At 61.5% G+C, this 18,692-nt stretch overlaps 5 protein-coding genes across 5 annotated transcripts; 3 read left to right on the plus strand and 2 right to left on the minus strand.

Moving 5' to 3' along the window:
• Positions 1-368: 368 nt before the first annotated feature.
• Positions 369-2,073, plus strand: SPSK_04178 (uncharacterized protein; the record flags this gene model as incomplete). The annotated part of the gene is made up of 6 exons (XM_016730989.1): positions 369-414; positions 534-706; positions 804-887; positions 1,027-1,375; positions 1,466-1,864; positions 1,940-2,073. The coding sequence occupies 6 exons, from the start codon at positions 369-371 to the stop codon at positions 2,071-2,073; spliced, it is 1,185 nt and encodes a 394-aa protein (XP_016586455.1).
• A 2,280-nt stretch (positions 2,074-4,353) lies between these two features.
• SPSK_03944 (nuclear cap-binding protein subunit 1) lies at positions 4,354-7,339 on the plus strand (the record flags this gene model as incomplete). The annotated part of the gene is made up of 2 exons (XM_016730759.1): positions 4,354-4,420; positions 4,497-7,339. The coding sequence occupies 2 exons, from the start codon at positions 4,354-4,356 to the stop codon at positions 7,337-7,339; spliced, it is 2,910 nt and encodes a 969-aa protein (XP_016586456.1).
• Positions 7,340-7,648: 309 nt separating this feature from the next.
• SPSK_03960 (centromere/kinetochore protein ZW10) lies at positions 7,649-10,507 on the minus strand (the record flags this gene model as incomplete). Its single annotated transcript, XM_016730775.1, has 1 exon — positions 7,649-10,507. One exon carries the CDS (start codon positions 10,505-10,507, stop codon positions 7,649-7,651), a length of 2,859 nt encoding a protein of 952 aa, XP_016586457.1.
• Positions 10,508-11,099: 592 nt separating this feature from the next.
• SPSK_03874 (peroxin-1) lies at positions 11,100-15,467 on the minus strand (the record flags this gene model as incomplete). The annotated part of the gene is made up of 2 exons (XM_016730689.1): positions 11,100-14,966; positions 15,033-15,467. The coding sequence occupies 2 exons, from the start codon at positions 15,465-15,467 to the stop codon at positions 11,100-11,102; spliced, it is 4,302 nt and encodes a 1,433-aa protein (XP_016586458.1).
• Positions 15,468-15,899: 432 nt separating this feature from the next.
• SPSK_03975 (minichromosome maintenance protein 7 (cell division control protein 47)) lies at positions 15,900-18,636 on the plus strand (the record flags this gene model as incomplete). Its single annotated transcript, XM_016730790.1, has 4 exons — positions 15,900-15,954; positions 16,026-16,285; positions 16,345-16,469; positions 16,494-18,636. 4 exons carry the CDS (start codon positions 15,900-15,902, stop codon positions 18,634-18,636), a joined length of 2,583 nt encoding a protein of 860 aa, XP_016586459.1.
• Positions 18,637-18,692: the final 56 nt, after the last annotated feature.

Below are 18,692 nucleotides of genomic sequence, written 5' to 3' on the forward strand. Positions count from 1 at the left end.
CTTCGTTTTCCCACCTCCCCGCACCAGTGGTTCTGCACCTGACCCTGGCCTTTCAGCGAACGAAGAAACGAAGGACAGACCAAAAAAAAAACACATAAACGACCTCACGACAAGTTGCCCTCTCGCAAACTGACCTGCACGCCAGACACGCTCGAATTCAATCCTGTGCTCGTCTCTGCTGAGTATTGGTGCTTTTTGTGCTTCGCCTTCTCTTCGTACCCTTGTTCTTCTCCCGTTCTGCCCAACACGGCCGCCTCAACGCCCTCCATCTTGTACCTCTGCACCTTTGGGCCCAGGCTCACCCGCAACGCCATTGTGCCTCTCGAACGTCGGTAGCAGCCGCCGTGAACTGCAACGCATTTTGAATTATGTCGCAAAGCCGGCCGTCAGCCTTCAGCAATCTCCGCATGGGGGGTAAGTTTGGACTCTGTAGCGGACCGATGCAATGTGTCGCGCCCTCCGTCTGTTTTAGTTCGTCTGTTCGTGGCGGCGTCAATTGAATGCTAACAATTGCCCTTTTCTGGCGTCCACAGAGGTCGTCCGTGAGAAAGTCCAGGACGGTGTGACTGGCGAAACGAGAGACCTGCAGTACACGCAGTGCAAGATCGTTGGCAACGGCTCCTTTGGCGTCGTCTTCCAGACGAAGCTCTCGCCCTCCAACGAGGATGCCGCCATCAAGCGTGTCCTGCAGGACAAGCGGTTCAAGGTTTGTTTGCCCCAGGCAGACTCGTCAAGCGTTCAAGCGTTGCTCACAAGGCAATCGAGACCAGCCCTCAGACTAACGTTTTTGCCCTCTTGTCTAGAACCGTGAGCTCCAAATCATGAGAATCGTCCGCCACCCAAACATTGTCCAGCTGAAGGCCTTTTACTACTCCAACGGAGAACGCGTAAGTTTGTTCTGGGTGTTGCATTCCTTTTTTTTACTGGCCTTGATGAGGCCGTATTGGCTACATTGTATCGCCTCACCTCCTGAGTCGACCCGAGGCGTGTGAAGGCTGACGAACTGTGCTTCTCCATATCCAATAGAAGGACGAGGTGTACCTGAACCTGGTCCAGGAATACGTCCCCGAGACGGTATACCGCGCGTCCCGCTTCTTCAATAAGATGAAGACGACTATGCCCATTCTGGAAGTGAAGCTGTACATCTACCAGCTGTTCCGTGCCCTCGCCTACATCCACTCGCAGGGCATTTGCCACCGCGACATCAAGCCGCAGAACCTGCTTCTTGACCCGACAACGGGCATTCTGAAGCTTTGCGATTTCGGTAGCGCCAAGATCCTTGTCGAGAACGAGCCCAACGTCTCGTACATCTGCTCCCGCTACTACCGAGCCCCGGAGCTGATCTTTGGCGCCACAAACTACACGACCAAGATTGGTATGTCTCATTCGAACCTCCTCTCGTTGTGCCTTTTTGTCTTAATCATTGTATTATTCTCGGTTTCATTCTAACAAACGGTCTCCTCAGATGTCTGGTCAACTGGCTGTGTTATGGCGGAGCTCATGCTCGGCCAGCCGCTGTTCCCGGGTGAATCTGGAATCGACCAATTGGTTGAGATCATCAAGATCCTGGGTACGCCGACGCGTGAGCAGATCCGGACGATGAACCCGAACTATATGGAGCACAAGTTCCCCCAGATCAAGCCTCACCCCTTCAACAAGGTTTTCCGCAAGGCCGACGCCAACGCCCTTGACCTTATCCAGCGCCTCCTTGAGTACACGCCCACAGAGCGGTTGGCCGCTGTTGATGCCATGGTGCACCCCTTCTTTGACGAGCTGCGCGACCCCAAGACGAAGCTGCCTGACTCGAGACATCAGACCGGCACCCTCCGTGACCTGCCGCCTCTGTTCAACTTCACTCTGCACGGTAAGTTTTGGGTGCCATTGTACGTCCTCCCAACCAAAATGGAATGCTAACATGTTTTATCTTTCCCCTACAAAGAATTGTCGATTGCCCCGAACCTCAACCACAAGCTGGTACCTCCCAACATGGTCCCGGTTCTTCAGTCGCAAGGTCTCGACATTGACAACTTCACGCCGTTGTCACGGGAAGACATGATGGCCAAGCTCGATTGAGCCTAACGATTGAATGGCCTCACGCTCTCCTGAATAACGAAACAAAATACGAAAAAAGCAAAAGTGGAAACCGTCGCTGATGCCGAAGCGGCTGCAACTTAATCGGTGACAGCTTAAGCTGCGGCAAAGGCTGCGACCCATTTTGTCTCGTTTATTCTTTTTTTCACGTCATTTTTAAGAGAAACGACATCTGATCCTCGTCCCCTGCCTTGGATATCCCGACAGCTGAGCCATTCCTCGTTCGTCTTGTTTTTTGCTTTTATTGGGGCCTATACCAGCTCTTTGTCTCGCTGCGAGCCTAGAGATAGTAGGGCCAGAGCAAGAGCAAAAGAGTGGGATGTTGGGTGTCTTGAGATGAAGATCACACCCTGTGTTCACGAATGGGGCCTTGGGAAATGCTGAATGGTGCTCCTGGCAACAAATGAAGCTGTTCATTGCAGCCACCTACGACGATTCGAACGCCATGCTGCCTTTCCCCGTGTGTGGCATACGGAAACCGGCTTCGCACCTTTTGTATCACTTTTTATTTTCCTCAGCTGGGCGCCTACTTGGTAACCGGGCTGGAGTTAATGAAAAACAAAGAGCCTAGATTCGGATCGGATATGGACGTGGGAGGGAAAGGGGATCGAAAATGGGCATACGGGAGGGAGAGGAGTTGGGCATCTGATAGTTTTTGACTTCAATTGCTTCGGGGTCTGGGAGTTTCGTTTGTTCTGCTTACCGCATCATGTGGCCCATGTGGCCAACAAAAAAAAAAAACACAACGCGGAAGCTGCTGCAACTGGGAGCGAGATATGACATGACATTGGGGCTTTTGCTGTTTTTATTCTCTTTTTTATTCCTCTGTTCTATTTCATTTCTCTCTTGGCGCCTGGCCCGTCTGTCTCTGCCTCCTCACTTTCTGTTTTCTTTTTCGTATTCTCTCGTGCCTTTCTGCTTTTGTTCTTACGATCTCGCCACACCCCCTTTACCATTTTCCTCTTTAGATTTCTTTTCTACGTCATGGCATACGATGGCCTTAGTTTGTTTCAGACATCGTATACAGTATGTACGGGTTACCGTCTTGCTTTACTCTGTTTCTGTCTTTACAGTGTCCGGTGGTGGACTGTTGCTCCTGCGCCCCGTCTCTCGGTCTCGCTTCTGTGCCGTTCCGTGCCTAGTCTCGTTCTTTTAAGACAACGCCTTGCATTTTTCTTTTACTGGCTGCAGGCCTATCGCTCGCAGGGACAGACCATCTCTGTCTTTTCCATGTTCTTTTTTATCAAATATCACAATCGTTCCGTGGCACCTCTGGCAGTTCCAGATATGCCATGTTTTGCATGGACGGAGAAAAGTCTATTCGCATTAAATATCATTGTGCCGGAGTGACTGGAGTAAGAGGTCTAGGAGCCTGGAGAGAATCGAAAGGAGCAGGATGAGGGAAAGATGAGGGTGTCTTCTTATCCGTCCCTTTCATTCCGATTTCTTGTTTATACATTTTGTATTATTTTAGTAGAGGTATTGCAACTTGAATAACATTGATGGCCGCGATGATTATTTCTAGGACCAGTTTACACGCCTTTGACATCGATGGCAATAAAGTGAAGCTTCACACACGTCTTAATCGACTTGTATTCGTATAAACAGGGTAGCCAAATCGACCGACCTCCTAAGAGCTTTATCGCACCTGCCTCGCGTGACGATTGTGGTTCTTTTGCCGGCAGATTATATTCTGTGCAATGACGACGTTCGCTCTTCCTCTTTCCGTGGGTTGGTTGTTTCGCCCAGGATGGGGAAGGAGCTATGACCACCTGCGGATGCTAACACTTGATGCCCAAGATCCAAGGCACCAATGCATACAGGCCAATGCAGGTCGGCCGCCTGGGCCACTTTGACCAGCGTTTTTCTTAGCGCCGAAACACCAAGCTGGCAGGAGCTACTGTGTGTCGCACAGAGGTGGTTGCCGGCGTTTATGGGGCACGCGAATGTTCCCTTTTGCGTGTTCTCTTTTTTTTCTCGCGTTCCATCTCCAGATCGTCACAGCGAGCATCACGAACTACGGCCACAACTGTCAGCGACTGCGACGTGCATTTCCATCATTCGGTCCTCTGCATCCGGCATTCATCCCAGCTGTTGCTTTCATTCATTCACAGCCTTCGAGCCCTATTCAATTGCTACCCAGCTTTCGCTGGCGGTCGAGAGATCAAAGATCCATTTGCCTTTTGCTTGCGACGTCAGCGACGTCAGCGACGTCAGCGACACTTGAGTTTTGCCTGAGACGCATAGCAAACACGAGCCGCCATGGCCGACTACGACCGCCGCGGCGGACACAACAACTACCAGAACAACCGCAAGCGGAGATACAGAGGTGCGCCCCCTTCACCATTTGCACATCCCTGGCTGAGAATCTTGAAGGACGTCGTCCGACAGACTAACCCGTGCAGATGACGACGACAACGAGTTCCGCAACCAGCGCCGCCGCTCAGAGCCTCCCGCGCCTGTCCGCATCCGCCGCCGCCTGCTGGCTCTCGCCGAATCGCCCCTGAGCCGATGGGACGACGAGGTGGTAGACATCGCCCGCCTCGTCACGAGCACCGACGACAACGGTCCCACGCGCGAGAGCTTCGTCCGCCTTGCCTGCCAGATGGTGCGCGAGCAGCCGCTCAAGACGCCCTTTGTCGCCGCCCTCCTCCTCATCGTCAACGCCCTCAAGCCGGACATTGTCCTCGACGTCCTGCGCGCCGTCGCTGCTGCGACCGAAAGCGCCATTGCCGAAGGCCGCTGGCGCGAGGTGAAGCTGCAGCTGCGCCTCATCGCCTGCTTGCAGCCGTGTCTGGAGGGCGACGGCGTGTTCCCGCTGCTCGACACCTTGTTTGCGCGCGCGGTCGACCTGCAGACGGCCAGCTCCGACGACGTGATTGGCACAGAGCTGGTTAAGATCATCTTGCTGACCATTCCCTACGTCATGACGGCCGTGTCGGCCTCGTCTGCATCCTCGGACCCGGAGAACACTGACAGCGACAGCATCGAGCAGTGGCGCCAGCGCGCGGCTGGCCTGATGGAGAAGACGGACATTATCGCCTCGGAGCCCCATGCGCTGCAGGGTCTGATGGACCCGTACCACCACGGCATCGACACGGGCCGCAAGGCCAAGAAGGCCAAGGGCGCCGGCGATGCCATGGAGGAAGAAGAGGAGGACGACAACAATAACGACGACAACGACGACGACGAGACAGAGGCCGACGGCGACAACGGTCCACCGCCCGCCGAGAGCGTTATCGCCCTGCTCCAGAAGCAGCTGCAGGCCGAGGCGGCCAGCGGCTGGCCGCTCACGTGCCTGCCGCGCATGCACAAGCTACCACTCGAGGAGGCTGGTCTGCAGGAGAAGGCGCAAGAGCCAGCCACGAGGCACCCGCTGCCGGCGATCGCTGTCCCCGAGACGGTTATTGCAGGCCCCCGCGCCCTGTTCCCCGAGGTGTACTTCTCCGTGTACGGCGCATGGGTGGACGAGGACGAGGGCTCGGCCACGAGCGCCCTCTCGCCGCAGGCTGCGGCGTTCCTGCCGCACTCGGTGCCGCCTCTGACGGACGCGGCGTCGTCGTTGATCCGCGACATCCTGCTTGACACAATCAACGGGCTCGACTTCAACCGCAACGCCACCGCACGGTTCCTCATCGACATTGACTGCTACTTTGCCGACGGCACGTTTGTCAAGCGCGCAACGCCCTACGATCGTCTGCGCGAGATTGAGCCGGGCAAGTCGACGTGGAAGCCCGAGGACGTGGCCGTCGACACGGTGTTCGCACAGCTCTTCCAGCTGCCCCAGCCCGAGCACAAGCTCGTGTACTACCATGCTGTGCTGGCCGAGGCGTGCAAGATTGCGCCCGCCGCCATTGCGCCCAGCCTGGGCCGCGCGATCCGCTTTCTGTACCGCAACAGCCCGCGCATGGACCTGGAGCTGGTCGGCCGCTTCGTCGACTGGTTCGCGCACCACCTGAGCAACTTTGGCTTCACCTGGAAGTGGGCCGAGTGGGTCGACGACGTCGACCTGCCGGACCTGCACCCGCACAAGGCCTTTATCCTGGCCGCCATCGACAAGGAGATTCGCCTCAGCTTTGCCCAGCGCATCAAGAACACGCTGCCGGAGCCGTACCAGGCGCTGATCGACCCGAACACGGAGCAGGACGTGCCGCCGTTCAAGTACGCGGAGCCCAAGGAGGGTGCGGCGGCGACGGCCGCCGACGACGTTCCGTTTGCGGCCGAGGGGCGGGAGCTGGCCGTGCTGCTCAAGCGCAAGGCCGCCGACGAGGACGTCCAGGCCGTTATCGAGCGCATCCACAGCCAGGCGCTCGACGCCGGGCTCGATCCCCTGGTCACGTCGACGGACGTGTTCACGACGGCCGTGCTGTGGGTCGGCTCCAAGTCGCTGTCGCACGTGCTGGCTGCCATCGAGCGCACCAAGGACCGGCTGCTGGACGCGGGCGCGGCCTCGGAGGCGGCGCGCACCCAGATTCTCGTGGCCGTCATGGCCTTTTGGGGCGCCCACTCGGGCGTGGCCGTGTCGATTACGGAGAAGCTGCTCAACTATGCGATCCTGACGCCCGACACGATTGTGCAGTGGGCCCTGTCCAAGAACGACCAAAAGGGCGCGAGTGCCAGCCTGGCCGTCAACTACGTCGCCGAGCTCGTGTTCAACACCGTCGACAAGGTCACACGCCGCGTGCACCAGCTGGTGGGCGCCTCGCAGACGGCGGCCACGGCCGTCGCGGCCGCCACCCAGGCCGTCGAGGCAGCCAGGGAGCGCCAGCGCAACCCGCCGCCGCCGCCGCCGCCGCCATCGGCCGCTGTGGCCGCCCCCAAAGACGGCGACCTCGATGTGGCCATGGACGAGGACGCGGGCGCGGCGTCGTCGACGCATGCGGCTGCGTCGGCCATGGCCGAGGCTGTGGCGGCCGCCGCCGCCGACGCCGACGCGGCTGTTGAGGCGGCGGAGGCGGCGCGCGTCCAGGCGACCGCTGACCTCGAGGCTGCGCGCGCCGCCGAAGCCGCCGAGACCAAGGCGATGCGCGACCTGTTCCGGCTGCTGGGCGAGGCGCTGCAGCCGTGGCTCGCCGGCGACGACAGCGGCCTGGCCAAGGCGTGGGCGGTGCGGTGGCAGCGCGTCGTGCAGCGGCGCGCGGCCGTGGAAGAGGCGTTCTTGCGCGGCGAGGCGCAGCGCATCGCCGCGGACGAGGCGGCGGCGGCGGCAGCGGCGAGCAAAAACGGGGCCGACGGCGAGAGTGCATGAGAACGGGGGGAGTCGACTCTCGGAGAAAGCAGTCGGTGAAGTCATATGTGTAGCACCATTTTGCGTTGTTTGATTTTATGTTTTGTTATTTTGCTGTTTCGTGTCATGTGTACTTCTTCTGTTCATGTATTCCTGGTTCCCTCTCGGGCTACCATATTATTTTCTTTCGCATTTGCACATAGGAGGTCAAGGCGATCATGGAGGCTGTTTACAGATGGGGTCTCATATAACTACACAGGTCGTTTCTACACGTTTTGATCCGGTTACCATGCCATCCAATGCGCATCACATGCTGTTTTCTTTTCTTCTTCACCCCGCAGACGACACGTCGACTGGGTGTGGGTTGGCGGCAATCTCGCGGGCCACCTCGCGCGACCGCGCATTGTCCTCGAAGCTCAGGCGCAGCAGGTCCACGACCTCCTCGGCCGTAAAGTACAGGCTCAGCTCGCTCTCCATCCACAGGTAGCGCACCTCGCGCAGGTTGGACTGCAGCACTTCGGACAGATACTGCAGCCGCAGCCAGTTGGGCGCGTACTGCGACGTCATGGGGATGCTCGCGTCGCCTTCGCCTTCGTCGACGGGCGGCCGGAACAGGTCGTCCAGCTCCGTCACTTTCTGAATCAGGTTCGCCAGGCTAAACGCCTCGTCCTGGCTGATGGACGGCATGTCCAGCACGTCCGCAATCAGCTTCTGGGCCACGGCGTCGGCCAGCGCGCCGACGGCCTGCGACCACGCCGACGGCGCCAGGACGTCCTCCCAGGCCGCCGCCATCGACCGCACGCGCGCCACGGCGGCGTCCACGTAGTCGTCGGCGTCCTCGTCGCTCTCTTGGTGCGACGGGTAGCCGCGGCTGCTGCTGCCGCCGCCGCCGCTCTCCTGCAGGACGTTCTGGTCGCCCCCAAGCAGGTCGCGCAGCACCGTCTTTTGCACGGCCATTTCGCGGCCGTAGGCGCGGCTGGCAAACCCCTGCAGCTTGGCCACCTCGGCATCGAGACGCAGCATCGACGCGGCTGCAGGCGGAAGACGGTCCGTCCATGCAGCGGCCACCTCGCCCAGGCGCTCGGCCAGGTACATGGCGTCGTTGTAGAGGTACATGCTGCCGCCGACGTCGTGCGCGTAAGAGTGCGGCGAGACAGCGCGGAACATGGCGAGGGCCAGCGCCGGCAGACTGAACAGGCCCGCGCCGGCAGCCGACACAGAGCTGCCCTCGTAGGCGCCCGAGGTCAGCGCGACGCCGTCCTCGAGGATGGACGTGATGAGGTCGAGCACGGGGCCGGGCATCGACGAGATGTGGTACTTTTCCTTCATGACCATTTCTCGTATGGCGGTGTCGTGCGGTTCGTTTGGTGCCGCTGGTGGTGCTTTTGTTGTGGATGTGGACGGTGCTTCCTTCTTTGCCTTTTTTGGTGACGGCGGCTTGGCTTCTGCTGGCTCGTCATTGTCCTCTCCGCCGTCGTCGTCGCCCCAGCCCCAAGCATCCGCCGCATCGTCATCGTCATTGTTGTCTTCCGGGCTCTCTTTGCCTGCTGCCTTCGGTTCTGACGGCTCTGGTACCGCCTCTTCTTCCGCGGCCTCTTCCTCTAGCTCAGCCGCAGCATCGTCGTCGTCGCCCCAGGCAGCCCACGCATCGGCTCCATCGTCTCCATCGTCCTTGGCCGTGGCGGTTGATTTAGAGGTGCTGGCTTTTGTTGATGCTGCTGGTCTTGAGTCTTGTTCTTGCTCTTCGTCTTCTTCGTCGGACCAGGCTGTATCCCAGTCGGTCGCCTGTTCTGTTGTGCCAGTGGCGGCAGCCGGCGCGGCAGCGAGCTCCTTGCCCTCGGACCGCGAGACCATCTGCTTCTCGATCCTCTCAACCTGCAGTGGCTTGCCGAGGCCCTTGGCCACGTTGTTCCGCACCGTGTTGAGGGCCGCTTCTTTGCGCTTGGCGAGCCAGACGCGTGGTGCACTCTCGATCCACTCCTGCAGGCGGCCGAATCCGGTGTAGTGCAGGTCCGTCAGACGTGCACAGAACCCCTGTGCCGCTTGCAACGTGCCCTCGAAGGCGGCCATCTGGTCCAGAGATGTGGGGACCGACGACGCCAGCCAGACATCGATGACACGGGCCACGAGCTCTGGCATCATGACCGAGGAGATGGACTGGACGAGGTCGGCCGGCAGCTTGTCGGCGAAGAATGAGAACATCGTGTCGAGGTCCTCGAACAGTGCGGCCACACCGTCACGTCCCGCTTCGTTCTCTGACGGGCTGTGCTCGCGAATGCCCAGCTCCGCGCCGTCGACGTAGATGCGTGGCCGCGACGGACGGGGCTGTGACAGGTCGGTGCGCGGTGCTACAATGGCCTTGTCGAGCGCGTGCCAGAGCTCCACCATGCGCCGGTCGACCTCCTTGTACGCCTTGAGCCCAATGACGGCGTCGGACAGGCTCATGGGCTCGTCGGGCCGCGTCTCGTGGATTGTCAGGGTCGCCTGCCGCTCGTCCGCCTGGACACGCACCAGCGCGCTCCACACGTGGTCGAACACGCGGTGCACGTCCGCCTTGAGCTCAAACGCCCGCAGGTCCAGCAGCCGCATCGCGCGGCACGACTTGCTCACCGGCATCGCGTCCAGCGCACCCCACGCGCGCTCCAGCAGCCGCAGCGCGTCCAGGATGCGCCGCTGCGCCGCGGCCTGCTCGACGTCGTCCAGCAGCCGGCTGACGCTGTGGATGGCCTCGAGCAGGTAGCGCACCTGCAGGTTGTAGTTGAGCTCGCCCGTCAGGAACTGCGCGTGTGCCTCGGCCTCGGCCTCTGCCGGGGTCTGCAATTGCGTTGTTTGCCCCCCGCCTGCATTCCTAATCCCACCTTCACTGGACCGCACGCCGTCTCCGTCGTTCGCCCGCACGAGAATGTCGCCCGCCAGCGTCTTCCGCCGCGCAATGGCCACCTGCAGCGCTTTGGCGTTGTCGATCCACGCCTGCACGTCGCCCGCCGTGTCGTGGACAATCGACTGGATCTCGGTCTCGAGTGCCGTCTTGGCATCGGACAGTACGCGGATCGCGTCGGGGAGCGTCTCGGGGCGCAGAGCCGCCGTGGCCACGTCGTTGTCGGCTGGGAAGAGGCCTTGCGTCGAAAAGTCGACGAGCGCCTGGCCGATGACGCTCGCGCCTGGTTGTGATGCGGACGTTGCCGCCATTGTGTGGCGGTGTGTCGATAGGGGTTGGTGTTCGTACAGTTGTGTTTCTGCTAGGGGTATCGTAGCCGCAGGGCTGAATGTCGGTGGTTGTGATGTTGAGATGTTGAGTCGTGCAAGTTGCAGTTGATTGCAGTTGACGACGTCAAAGGACAGCTGTAGCTGTGTTTGGATACAGTGGGGCCTCAACATGCTTGGCCGTCGATTTGGGGAAGTTGCAACCCGAGCTCACGCTACCATGTGATTGGACAACGAACGTCATAGCACTCACAGCGCACTGCCGGCTGCAACAGCGCCCTAATACAGCGGCATAGCACCTAACTTTGTGTAAGGTCAACAAACTTTACATACGGAACATCAAACAGCCTCATTTCTCCTCTCAAACGTTACTCGGCTTCGTCTCAATGGTCGATGTCCTGTAGTTTTATTTTTGTTCCTGGTATGAATGCTTGGTATACCTCCTTCTGAGTCCCATATAGTACACTATATATACGAATACAATGGCTGTTCTTATCTACAGATGCGATGCTCTTCCTCTCTCCTCGCCTTTTCTCGTCTCTTTATTCCTTCATTCGTCATCAGTTCTCCTCTTCCCCTACATGAGGCTCGTCCGCCCGCCTATCTCCATGCTGCCTTGGCCGTCGCGCATCTCGCCGCTGCGGCCCACCACAAACTCCTTGTAGATGCGCTCCAGCCGCCGCCGCTCCTGGTCGCTGATGCTGGCCCTCGTGCTGTCGAGCGCCTTGTAGACGTGCTTCCAGCGGATGACGACATCACGGCTCGACGCCGCCGCCGCCGCCGCCGCCGCACCCTTGCCACCGTCCGCATCGCCAGCCGAGCCCGGCCGCTGGGCCGTGCGTTCGCGCCGCCGTGCCAGCCGGATGCTGTCGAGCTTGGCCACAATGGCCGCGCGCTCCGCCAACGCCGCCGACCGGTGCTGTGCCTGGCCGTTGCTCTCGGACGACGCGCTGCCGTCGTCCGCACCGTACCGGAAGGAGACAAAGTTGTGTGCGGCGGCCGCTGCGGCGGTGGCACCGGATGCCGACTTCTTGCCTGAGGACACGGCCGCGCGCTTGCCGCTGGAACCGTTCGCGGCGCTCGTCGCCGACGCCGACGCGGCAGACGTCTTCTGCTCGCGGTCGTTGAGCACGTCGTGGATGGCCTCGAGCTGCGCATTCGACACGAGCGCCTGCAGATCGGCGCCCGAGAAGCCCTCGGTGCGCTGCGCCAGGTTGCGCATCGCCTCGCTGTCGTCGCTCTGGTTGGGCCCGCCGAGCACCTCGTCGCTCATCTTGGCCTTGTTGCCGAGCGCGCGGAAAATGTCGAGGCGGTCGGCCGCGTCGGGGAAGCCGCACAGCAGACTCTTGTCGAGACGGCCGGGGCGCAGCAGGGCCGGGTCGATGAGGTCCGGGCGCGACGTGGCGGCCAGAACGTAGACGCCCGACAGGCCCTCGGCGCCGTCCATTTGCGTGAGCAGCTGGTTGACGACGCGGTCGGTGACGCCCGTCGAGTCGTGGCCGCGCTTGGGCGCGATCGAGTCGAACTCGTCAAAGAAGAGCACGCACGGCTTGGCGGCCTGCGCGCGCTCAAACAGGTCGCGCACGCTCTTCTCGGACGCGCCAATGTACTTGTTGAGGATCTCCGGGCCCTTGACGCTGATAAAGTTGAGGCCGCACTCGCCCGCCACCGCGCTGGCCAGCAGCGTCTTGCCGCAGCCCGGGTAGCCGTACAGCAGCAGGCCCGACCGCAGCCGCAGCGGGCACTTGGCAAAGATGGGCGCGTACTTGGTCGGGTACTCGAGCGTCTCGAGCAGCACGCGCCGCGTCTCCTGCAGCCCGCCGATGCTGTCAAACTTGGTCGTCGAGTGCTGCAGCGTCACGTTGCGCAGCGACGTCGGCGTGAAGCCCTTGAGCGCCCGCGCAAAGTCCACGCGGTCCAGCGGCACAATGCTCGACACGTTGTCGTCGAGGTCGCTGTTGCCCGTGATCGACCGCACGAGCGCCTCGTTCTTGGCCCGCGCCACCAGCTGGCTCAGGTCGCCCGGCATGAACCCGTCCGTCTCGCCCGCGACATCCAGGAAATCAAGGTCCTCTTGGATCACAAACGCGCCGTCGTTGTCGCCGCCGCCGTCGCCGCCCGCTGCCTGCGTGTCGCGTCGGCTCGTCTGGCTCGCGCCGTCCATCATCCAGTTGCCGCCGTCGTCGCTGGCCGCCCGGCCATCCGCGGTCGTCGGCCGGCTGCTGTTGTTGTTGGTGTCCTCGCCGCTGTTCTGACCGCCGTTGCCCAGCCGCTTTGCGGCCTGCTCTGCATCGAGCGCGTTCTGCCTCGCAAAGTTCTCCATAATCTTGCGGCGCGTATCCTTGTCCGGCGCCTTGAGATCGACAATCTCGCGCACCACGTGGCCGCCGACGACGACGTTGTGCAGCGAGTCCTTGCCCTGTGCCGTCGCCAGCAGCACGACATTGCTGTCGGGCCGGCCGCAGTACTGCCGCACAATCGCGCACAGGCCCTCGCTGATCTGCCGGCTGCGGCCCTCTTCGCTCTGCACCACGAGCTCCGTCTCCGCGGGGCAGAGACGGTCGAGATCGTCCAAGATGACGAGCGCCCTGCCGCCCAGGCGCGCGCCCCAGCTGGCACCCATAAACAGGCGGCTCAGCGTCTCCTTGATCGTCGCAATCTTGCTCTCCTCGTTGACCAGCTTGCGACAGGCCAGGTACGACACGTGGAAGAACTCGCTTGTCCGCAGCGCCTCGCCAGTCTGCTGTGCCACCGACGTCTTTCCAGAGCCCAGTGCGCCGGTCAGCAGCACGGACGACGAGTGCGACAGGTGCGTCTGCAGGTCGCTCAAGATGCCGTTGATGCCGACCAGAGTCTGTTGCGAAGAAGACAGCGGGGACGCGGCATTCGCCTCCGCCTCCACCAACCAGGATGGCTTCGGAATGGGCGCCTGGACCTCGTAGGCAGAGCTGGTGACTGTGGAACCCAGGATCCATTTTGTGTTGTCGCCCTGCGCTGCCACGTCGGCGGGTGACACGCTCAGCTTCAAGAAACCGCCGCACCAGCCACTTGGAGCAGGCTCTGCGCCGTTGTTAAGACCCAAGACCAGACCGTCGGTCAGCGGGCCCTGGAACAGACCCTGCGGCGCTTTACCACCGTAGTGTGCTCGGATCCGCTTGACGGCGTCTTCCTTTTCGTGCTGTGCGTCGCCGCCAAACTTGATCCCTGCTGCCTGCTTGCTGCTGCTGCTGCTGCTGTCCTCGAAGGGGTACAGCTTAATCTTCTGCACCATTTTCGGGGCCAGCGGTTGAGATGCTGGCTCGATCTTGACCACACCGCCGACGACGCCCTGGCAACTGAGGGCCGAGCAGAGAGCAGGCGACAGTGCGGCTGTCTGGCCGTTTGGCGGGTCGTCCCAGGGACGGATCTGGACGATGATGCGTGCTGCCGACTCGATGGAGCTCAGGCCAGGGCCGCCTGGTTGTGCAGCGCCAGTCCCCAGCGCAGGTGCCGTCGCGCCGCCCACAAGAATCTCACCGCCGCCACCGCCCGGCTGCTGCGGTTGTTTGGGAGGCTGTGTGCCGCCCGCTCGCAACAGTGTGATGGACGCCCATTTCAGGCCACGGAACTCGTTGGGCAGCAGCAGGTCGCGGTCCACCCACACGGCCAGACCTGCATCGCCGGCCACCACGTCCTCATCGAACCACTCGTCGCAGAGCGCCCGGTCGACTGCGCGCAAGAACAGCGCCGGTTTCCGCTCCTCGCGCGCGCCCCGTCCCCGTGCTGTGCTCGTGCCGCTCTTCTTGGACGTGCTCGTCACACTGCGGTTCTCGCGGCTGCTGCGCGAGGGCTTCGCCCGCGTCTTGGGCGCCACAATCACCTCGGCGTCGGGCGCCACCTTGGCAAACGGCGCGTCGGACGGCAGCGCAGGCTCCAGCGAGAGCACCTTGATGTTGGCCGTCGACGTCGGCGAGAGGTGCAGCGTCAGCGGGTGTGGAGGGATGGTTGCGCCGCCCGGCCCTGCAGAGCCCGTGAAGGCGGGATTGGGCAGCGCGCGGATCTGGTTCATCAGGTTGATCTCGAGGAACGTGGCATGCAGCTCGACCATCTCCCAGTCCTCGGGCGTCAGCGGCTCAATGTTGATTGTGTGTGCCAGCGGCGGGTCGAGGTGGATTGTGGCCGTGACCTTTTGGCCGTCGTGCAGGCCGAGCGTGTGTGCAAACGTGGCGTCGATCTCGACGACGGCAATCTCCTGGTCGCTGCCGCCACCCGTCCGCCCGCCGCCCCCGCGGGCGCTGCTTGTGATGCTGTCGCGGCCGACGAGCGAGGCCATCTTGCGTCGGCTCGGCATGCCCGTCCAACCGACGAAGATGGACCGCTGGACCGAGGGCGTCGGCCCCGAGCTGTCGGGACGAGGGGCCGCCGGGGCGCGGTAGCTGAGCTCGATGACGACATTTTGTATGGGCTGTCAGTCAGTAAAGGGGGCATAAAAGCATGAAAGGTTCTCGCGGCCACATCAAGCACGACCTACCGTATCCACGTTCAGGAGAATGTTGACGAGCGAAGATGGCAGGTTGACGAAGCACTTTTGCAGCTGCACCAGCGACAGCTCGGCTGCCGTGGACTGCGAGTTCTTACGCGGCGCCATGGCTGGCTGGTGTGATGTGCAAGGCACGAACTGGGTGTCTGCTGTCGCTCGCGTGTTGCTGCCCCTGTGTCGTGATGCGTGGCAACGTATGAGGTGGTGTCTGCTGTTGTGAAAGTGTCGATTGAAGATCGTCAGAGTTTCGCTTTGGAAATTCAGCTGCCAGGCGCTTTGCTGCAGGTGCGTGTCCCAGTGACCGTTCGCTCTTGCTGTGCTTGTGCTCGTGCTAATTGGCCCGAAACTGGGGAAGGCACGTTCGCCAGCAATTGCGGTGCAGCCGCCGCCGATTGCCGAGGCTTCAAATGCCCCATGCCCAGACATCCACTGTGGCTAGTGAACTGGTGCGCCACACGACCTACCAGACTTGGCCCGTGCGTTTTCAATTAAACACGAAAAGACGCGTCGCAGCAGCAAAAAACAGCCTTGACGCGTCTCCATCGCGTTCCTGCCCTGGCCGGGTCTGAGCGTGGCAGGTGCGACCCGCCGCCCTTTCCCAGCCTCCCTTGCCAATCGCACCTGCCCACCACACAAACCGGAAGCGCCGTGCGGCAAGAGCGTCGCTAAATTGACTGCAGCCTTTTCCTCCCCTCTTTTTCTTCCCCCATTTCCTCTATCTCGACATCACGACCTTCGACTCTTGCGTACATTGTTTTCTTTTCGCATTGCATCGCATTTCCAGAGTAGCGCTTCTGTTTTCCACATCGTTGCCCCCCAACCCGCACCGCAACTCGCGCCTCTGGCCCATCCGCAGCCATGGCGGAAAAGCTTCCCACCTACAAGAAAGTCGTTGATTACACAGCGCAGCTGGGTATGTCCTTGCTTGGTTTTGATGTTGGTGTGCCTCTTCTCCGACTTTCCTGCTAACTAGGAAACCCTCAGCTGCCTTCAAGGACTTCCTGACCAACTACAAGACCACCCCCGAGCACGCCATCACCCACGCGCTCGGCAACATCAACATTGACGATGACGACCTGAGCGACGAGTACGAGTTTGTCGACGAGACCGACGAGGCTGCCGAGCGCCGTGCACGGGAGAAGGCCGCGCGGCGCAAGCCAACGCACAAGTACCGCGACCTGCTGCAGAAGCTGGCGGATCGCCAGGTCGACGAGGTGACTGTCGACCTGGACGACGTGTCGATGGTGAGTGGGGATGCGAACTGCGAAAGATGCTACGTTGGAACCTTGCTAACGTCCGACAGTTCGAGGCAGACACCCAGAGCGGGCTCAAGCTCACACAGTCCATCGAGATCAACACAAAGCACTACGTCGAGATCCTGTCCCAGGCCGTCGACGAGCTGCTGCCAGAGCCCAGCGCCGATGTTTCGTAAGTTGATGCGATACTGAGAAGGGGGAGCCGAGTAGAGAGAAGAGGGGAAGAGAAGAGAGAAAGAGAAAAAGTGAAACCACATTTTAACACAGACAGTTTCAAGGATGATGTCCTCGATGTGCTCATGGCTCGCCGCAAACTGCGCAACCGCGAGCTGCGCGACGGTGCCGAGGCTCTGGGCGACCCAGACATGCTCAACGACGTGTTCCCGGCCGAGCTGACGCGCCGCTATACCCTCGTTTTCAAGCCTCGTACCTCCACCCTCGAACACCCGACCAAGCCCGTCGCCGTGCGCCAGGTGCGCGGCGAGGACCTCGGCCACCTCATCACCATCCGCGCCATTGCCACGCGCGTGTCCGACGTCAAGCCTATTGCCCAAGTCAGCGCATACACGTGCGACCGCTGTGGCTGCGAAATCTTCCAGCCCGTCAACAACAAGCAGTTCGCGCCGCTCTCGCTCTGCCCGTCCAAGGACTGCAAGGATAACCAGTCTGGCGGCCAGCTGCACCCCTCGTCGCGCGCGTCCAAGTTCCAGCCCTTCCAGGAGGTCAAGGTCCAGGAGCTCGCCGAACAGGTGCCCATCGGCCAGATCCCGCGCACGCTTACCGTGCTCTGCTACGGCAGTTTGGTGCGCCGCATCAACCCAGGCGACGTTGTCGACATTTCCGGCATTTTCTTGCCCACGCCCTACACGGGCTTCAAGGCCATGCGGGCCGGCCTGCTGACCGACACGTTCCTGGAGGCGCACCACGTGGTGCAGCACAAGAAGGCGTACGAGGAGATGGCCATTGAGCCGCAGCTGGTGCGTCGCATTGAGCAGTTCCGGCAGTCGGGCCAGGTCTACGAGTACCTGGCCAAGTCCATTGCGCCCGAGATTTTCGGCCACCTGGACGTCAAGAAGGCGCTGCTGCTGCTTCTGGTCGGTGGTGTGACGAAGCAGATGGGCGACGGCATGAAGATCCGCGGCGACATCAACATCTGCCTGATGGGCGACCCTGGTGTGGCCAAGTCGCAGCTGCTCAAGTACATCTCCAAGGTGGCGCCGCGCGGTGTCTACACGTCGGGCCGTGGTAGCAGTGGCGTCGGTCTGACGGCGGCTGTGATGCGCGACCCGGTCACGGACGAGATGGTGCTCGAGGGCGGTGCGCTGGTGCTGGCGGACAACGGCATTTGCTGCATCGATGAATTCGACAAGATGGACGAGACCGACCGCACGGCGATCCACGAAGTCATGGAGCAGCAGACAATCAGCATCAGCAAGGCGGGCATCAGCACCACGCTCAACGCGCGGACGTCGGTCCTGGCGGCGGCCAACCCGGTCTACGGCCGCTACAACCCGCGCATCTCGCCGGTCGAGAACATCAACCTGCCGGCGGCGCTGCTGTCGCGTTTCGACATCATCTTTTTGCTGCTGGACACGCCGTCGCGCGAGACCGACGCCCAGCTGGCCAAGCACGTCGCCTACGTGCACATGCACAACCGCCACCCCAACACTGGCACGGCCGACGAGGTCGTGTTCACGCCGCACGAGGTGCGCGCGTACGTGGCCCGCGCGCGCACGTTCCGCCCCGTCGTGCCCGAGGAGGTGTCCGAGTACATGGTCAAGTCGTACGTGCGCATGCGCGACCAGCAAAAACGCGCCGAGAAGCGCGGCAAGCAGTTCACGCACACGACCCCGCGTACGCTGCTGGGTGTCGTGCGCCTGGCCCAGGCGCTGGCGCGTCTGCGGTTCAGCGACGCCGTCGACCGCTACGACGTCGACGAGGCGCTGCGGCTCATCGAGGCCAGCAAGGAGAGCCTGAACGCCGAGATCATCGGTGGCGCCGGCCCCGGTGCCGGCCGCCGTGGCACCAACGCCAGCAGCCGCATCTACAACTTTGTCAAGTCGCTGGCGGACACGGGCGCGTGCCGGCCGGACCGCAACGACAGCGACGACGGCGACGACGACGATGACGACGACATGGTGCGTGGTGGTCGCGGTGTGGAGCTGAGCCTGCGCCGCGTCAAGGAGCGGGTCATTGCCAAGGGCTTCACGGAGGACCAGTGGCTGACGGCGCTGGAGGAGTACGCGGCGGTCGACGTGTGGCAGACGGCCGGTAACATGAGCCGGCTTGTCTTTATCACGTCCAACGACGCCGAAGACGACATGGAGGACGACGAGTAACCGTGGCTGTGTCTTTTTGGTTTCCATATTTTTTTTGTTCATATAATGCTTTTATG

This window comes from Sporothrix schenckii, assembly GCF_000961545.1.
Source record: "Sporothrix schenckii 1099-18 chromosome Unknown Cont46, whole genome shotgun sequence".
NCBI lineage: Eukaryota > Fungi > Ascomycota > Sordariomycetes > Ophiostomatales > Ophiostomataceae > Sporothrix > Sporothrix schenckii.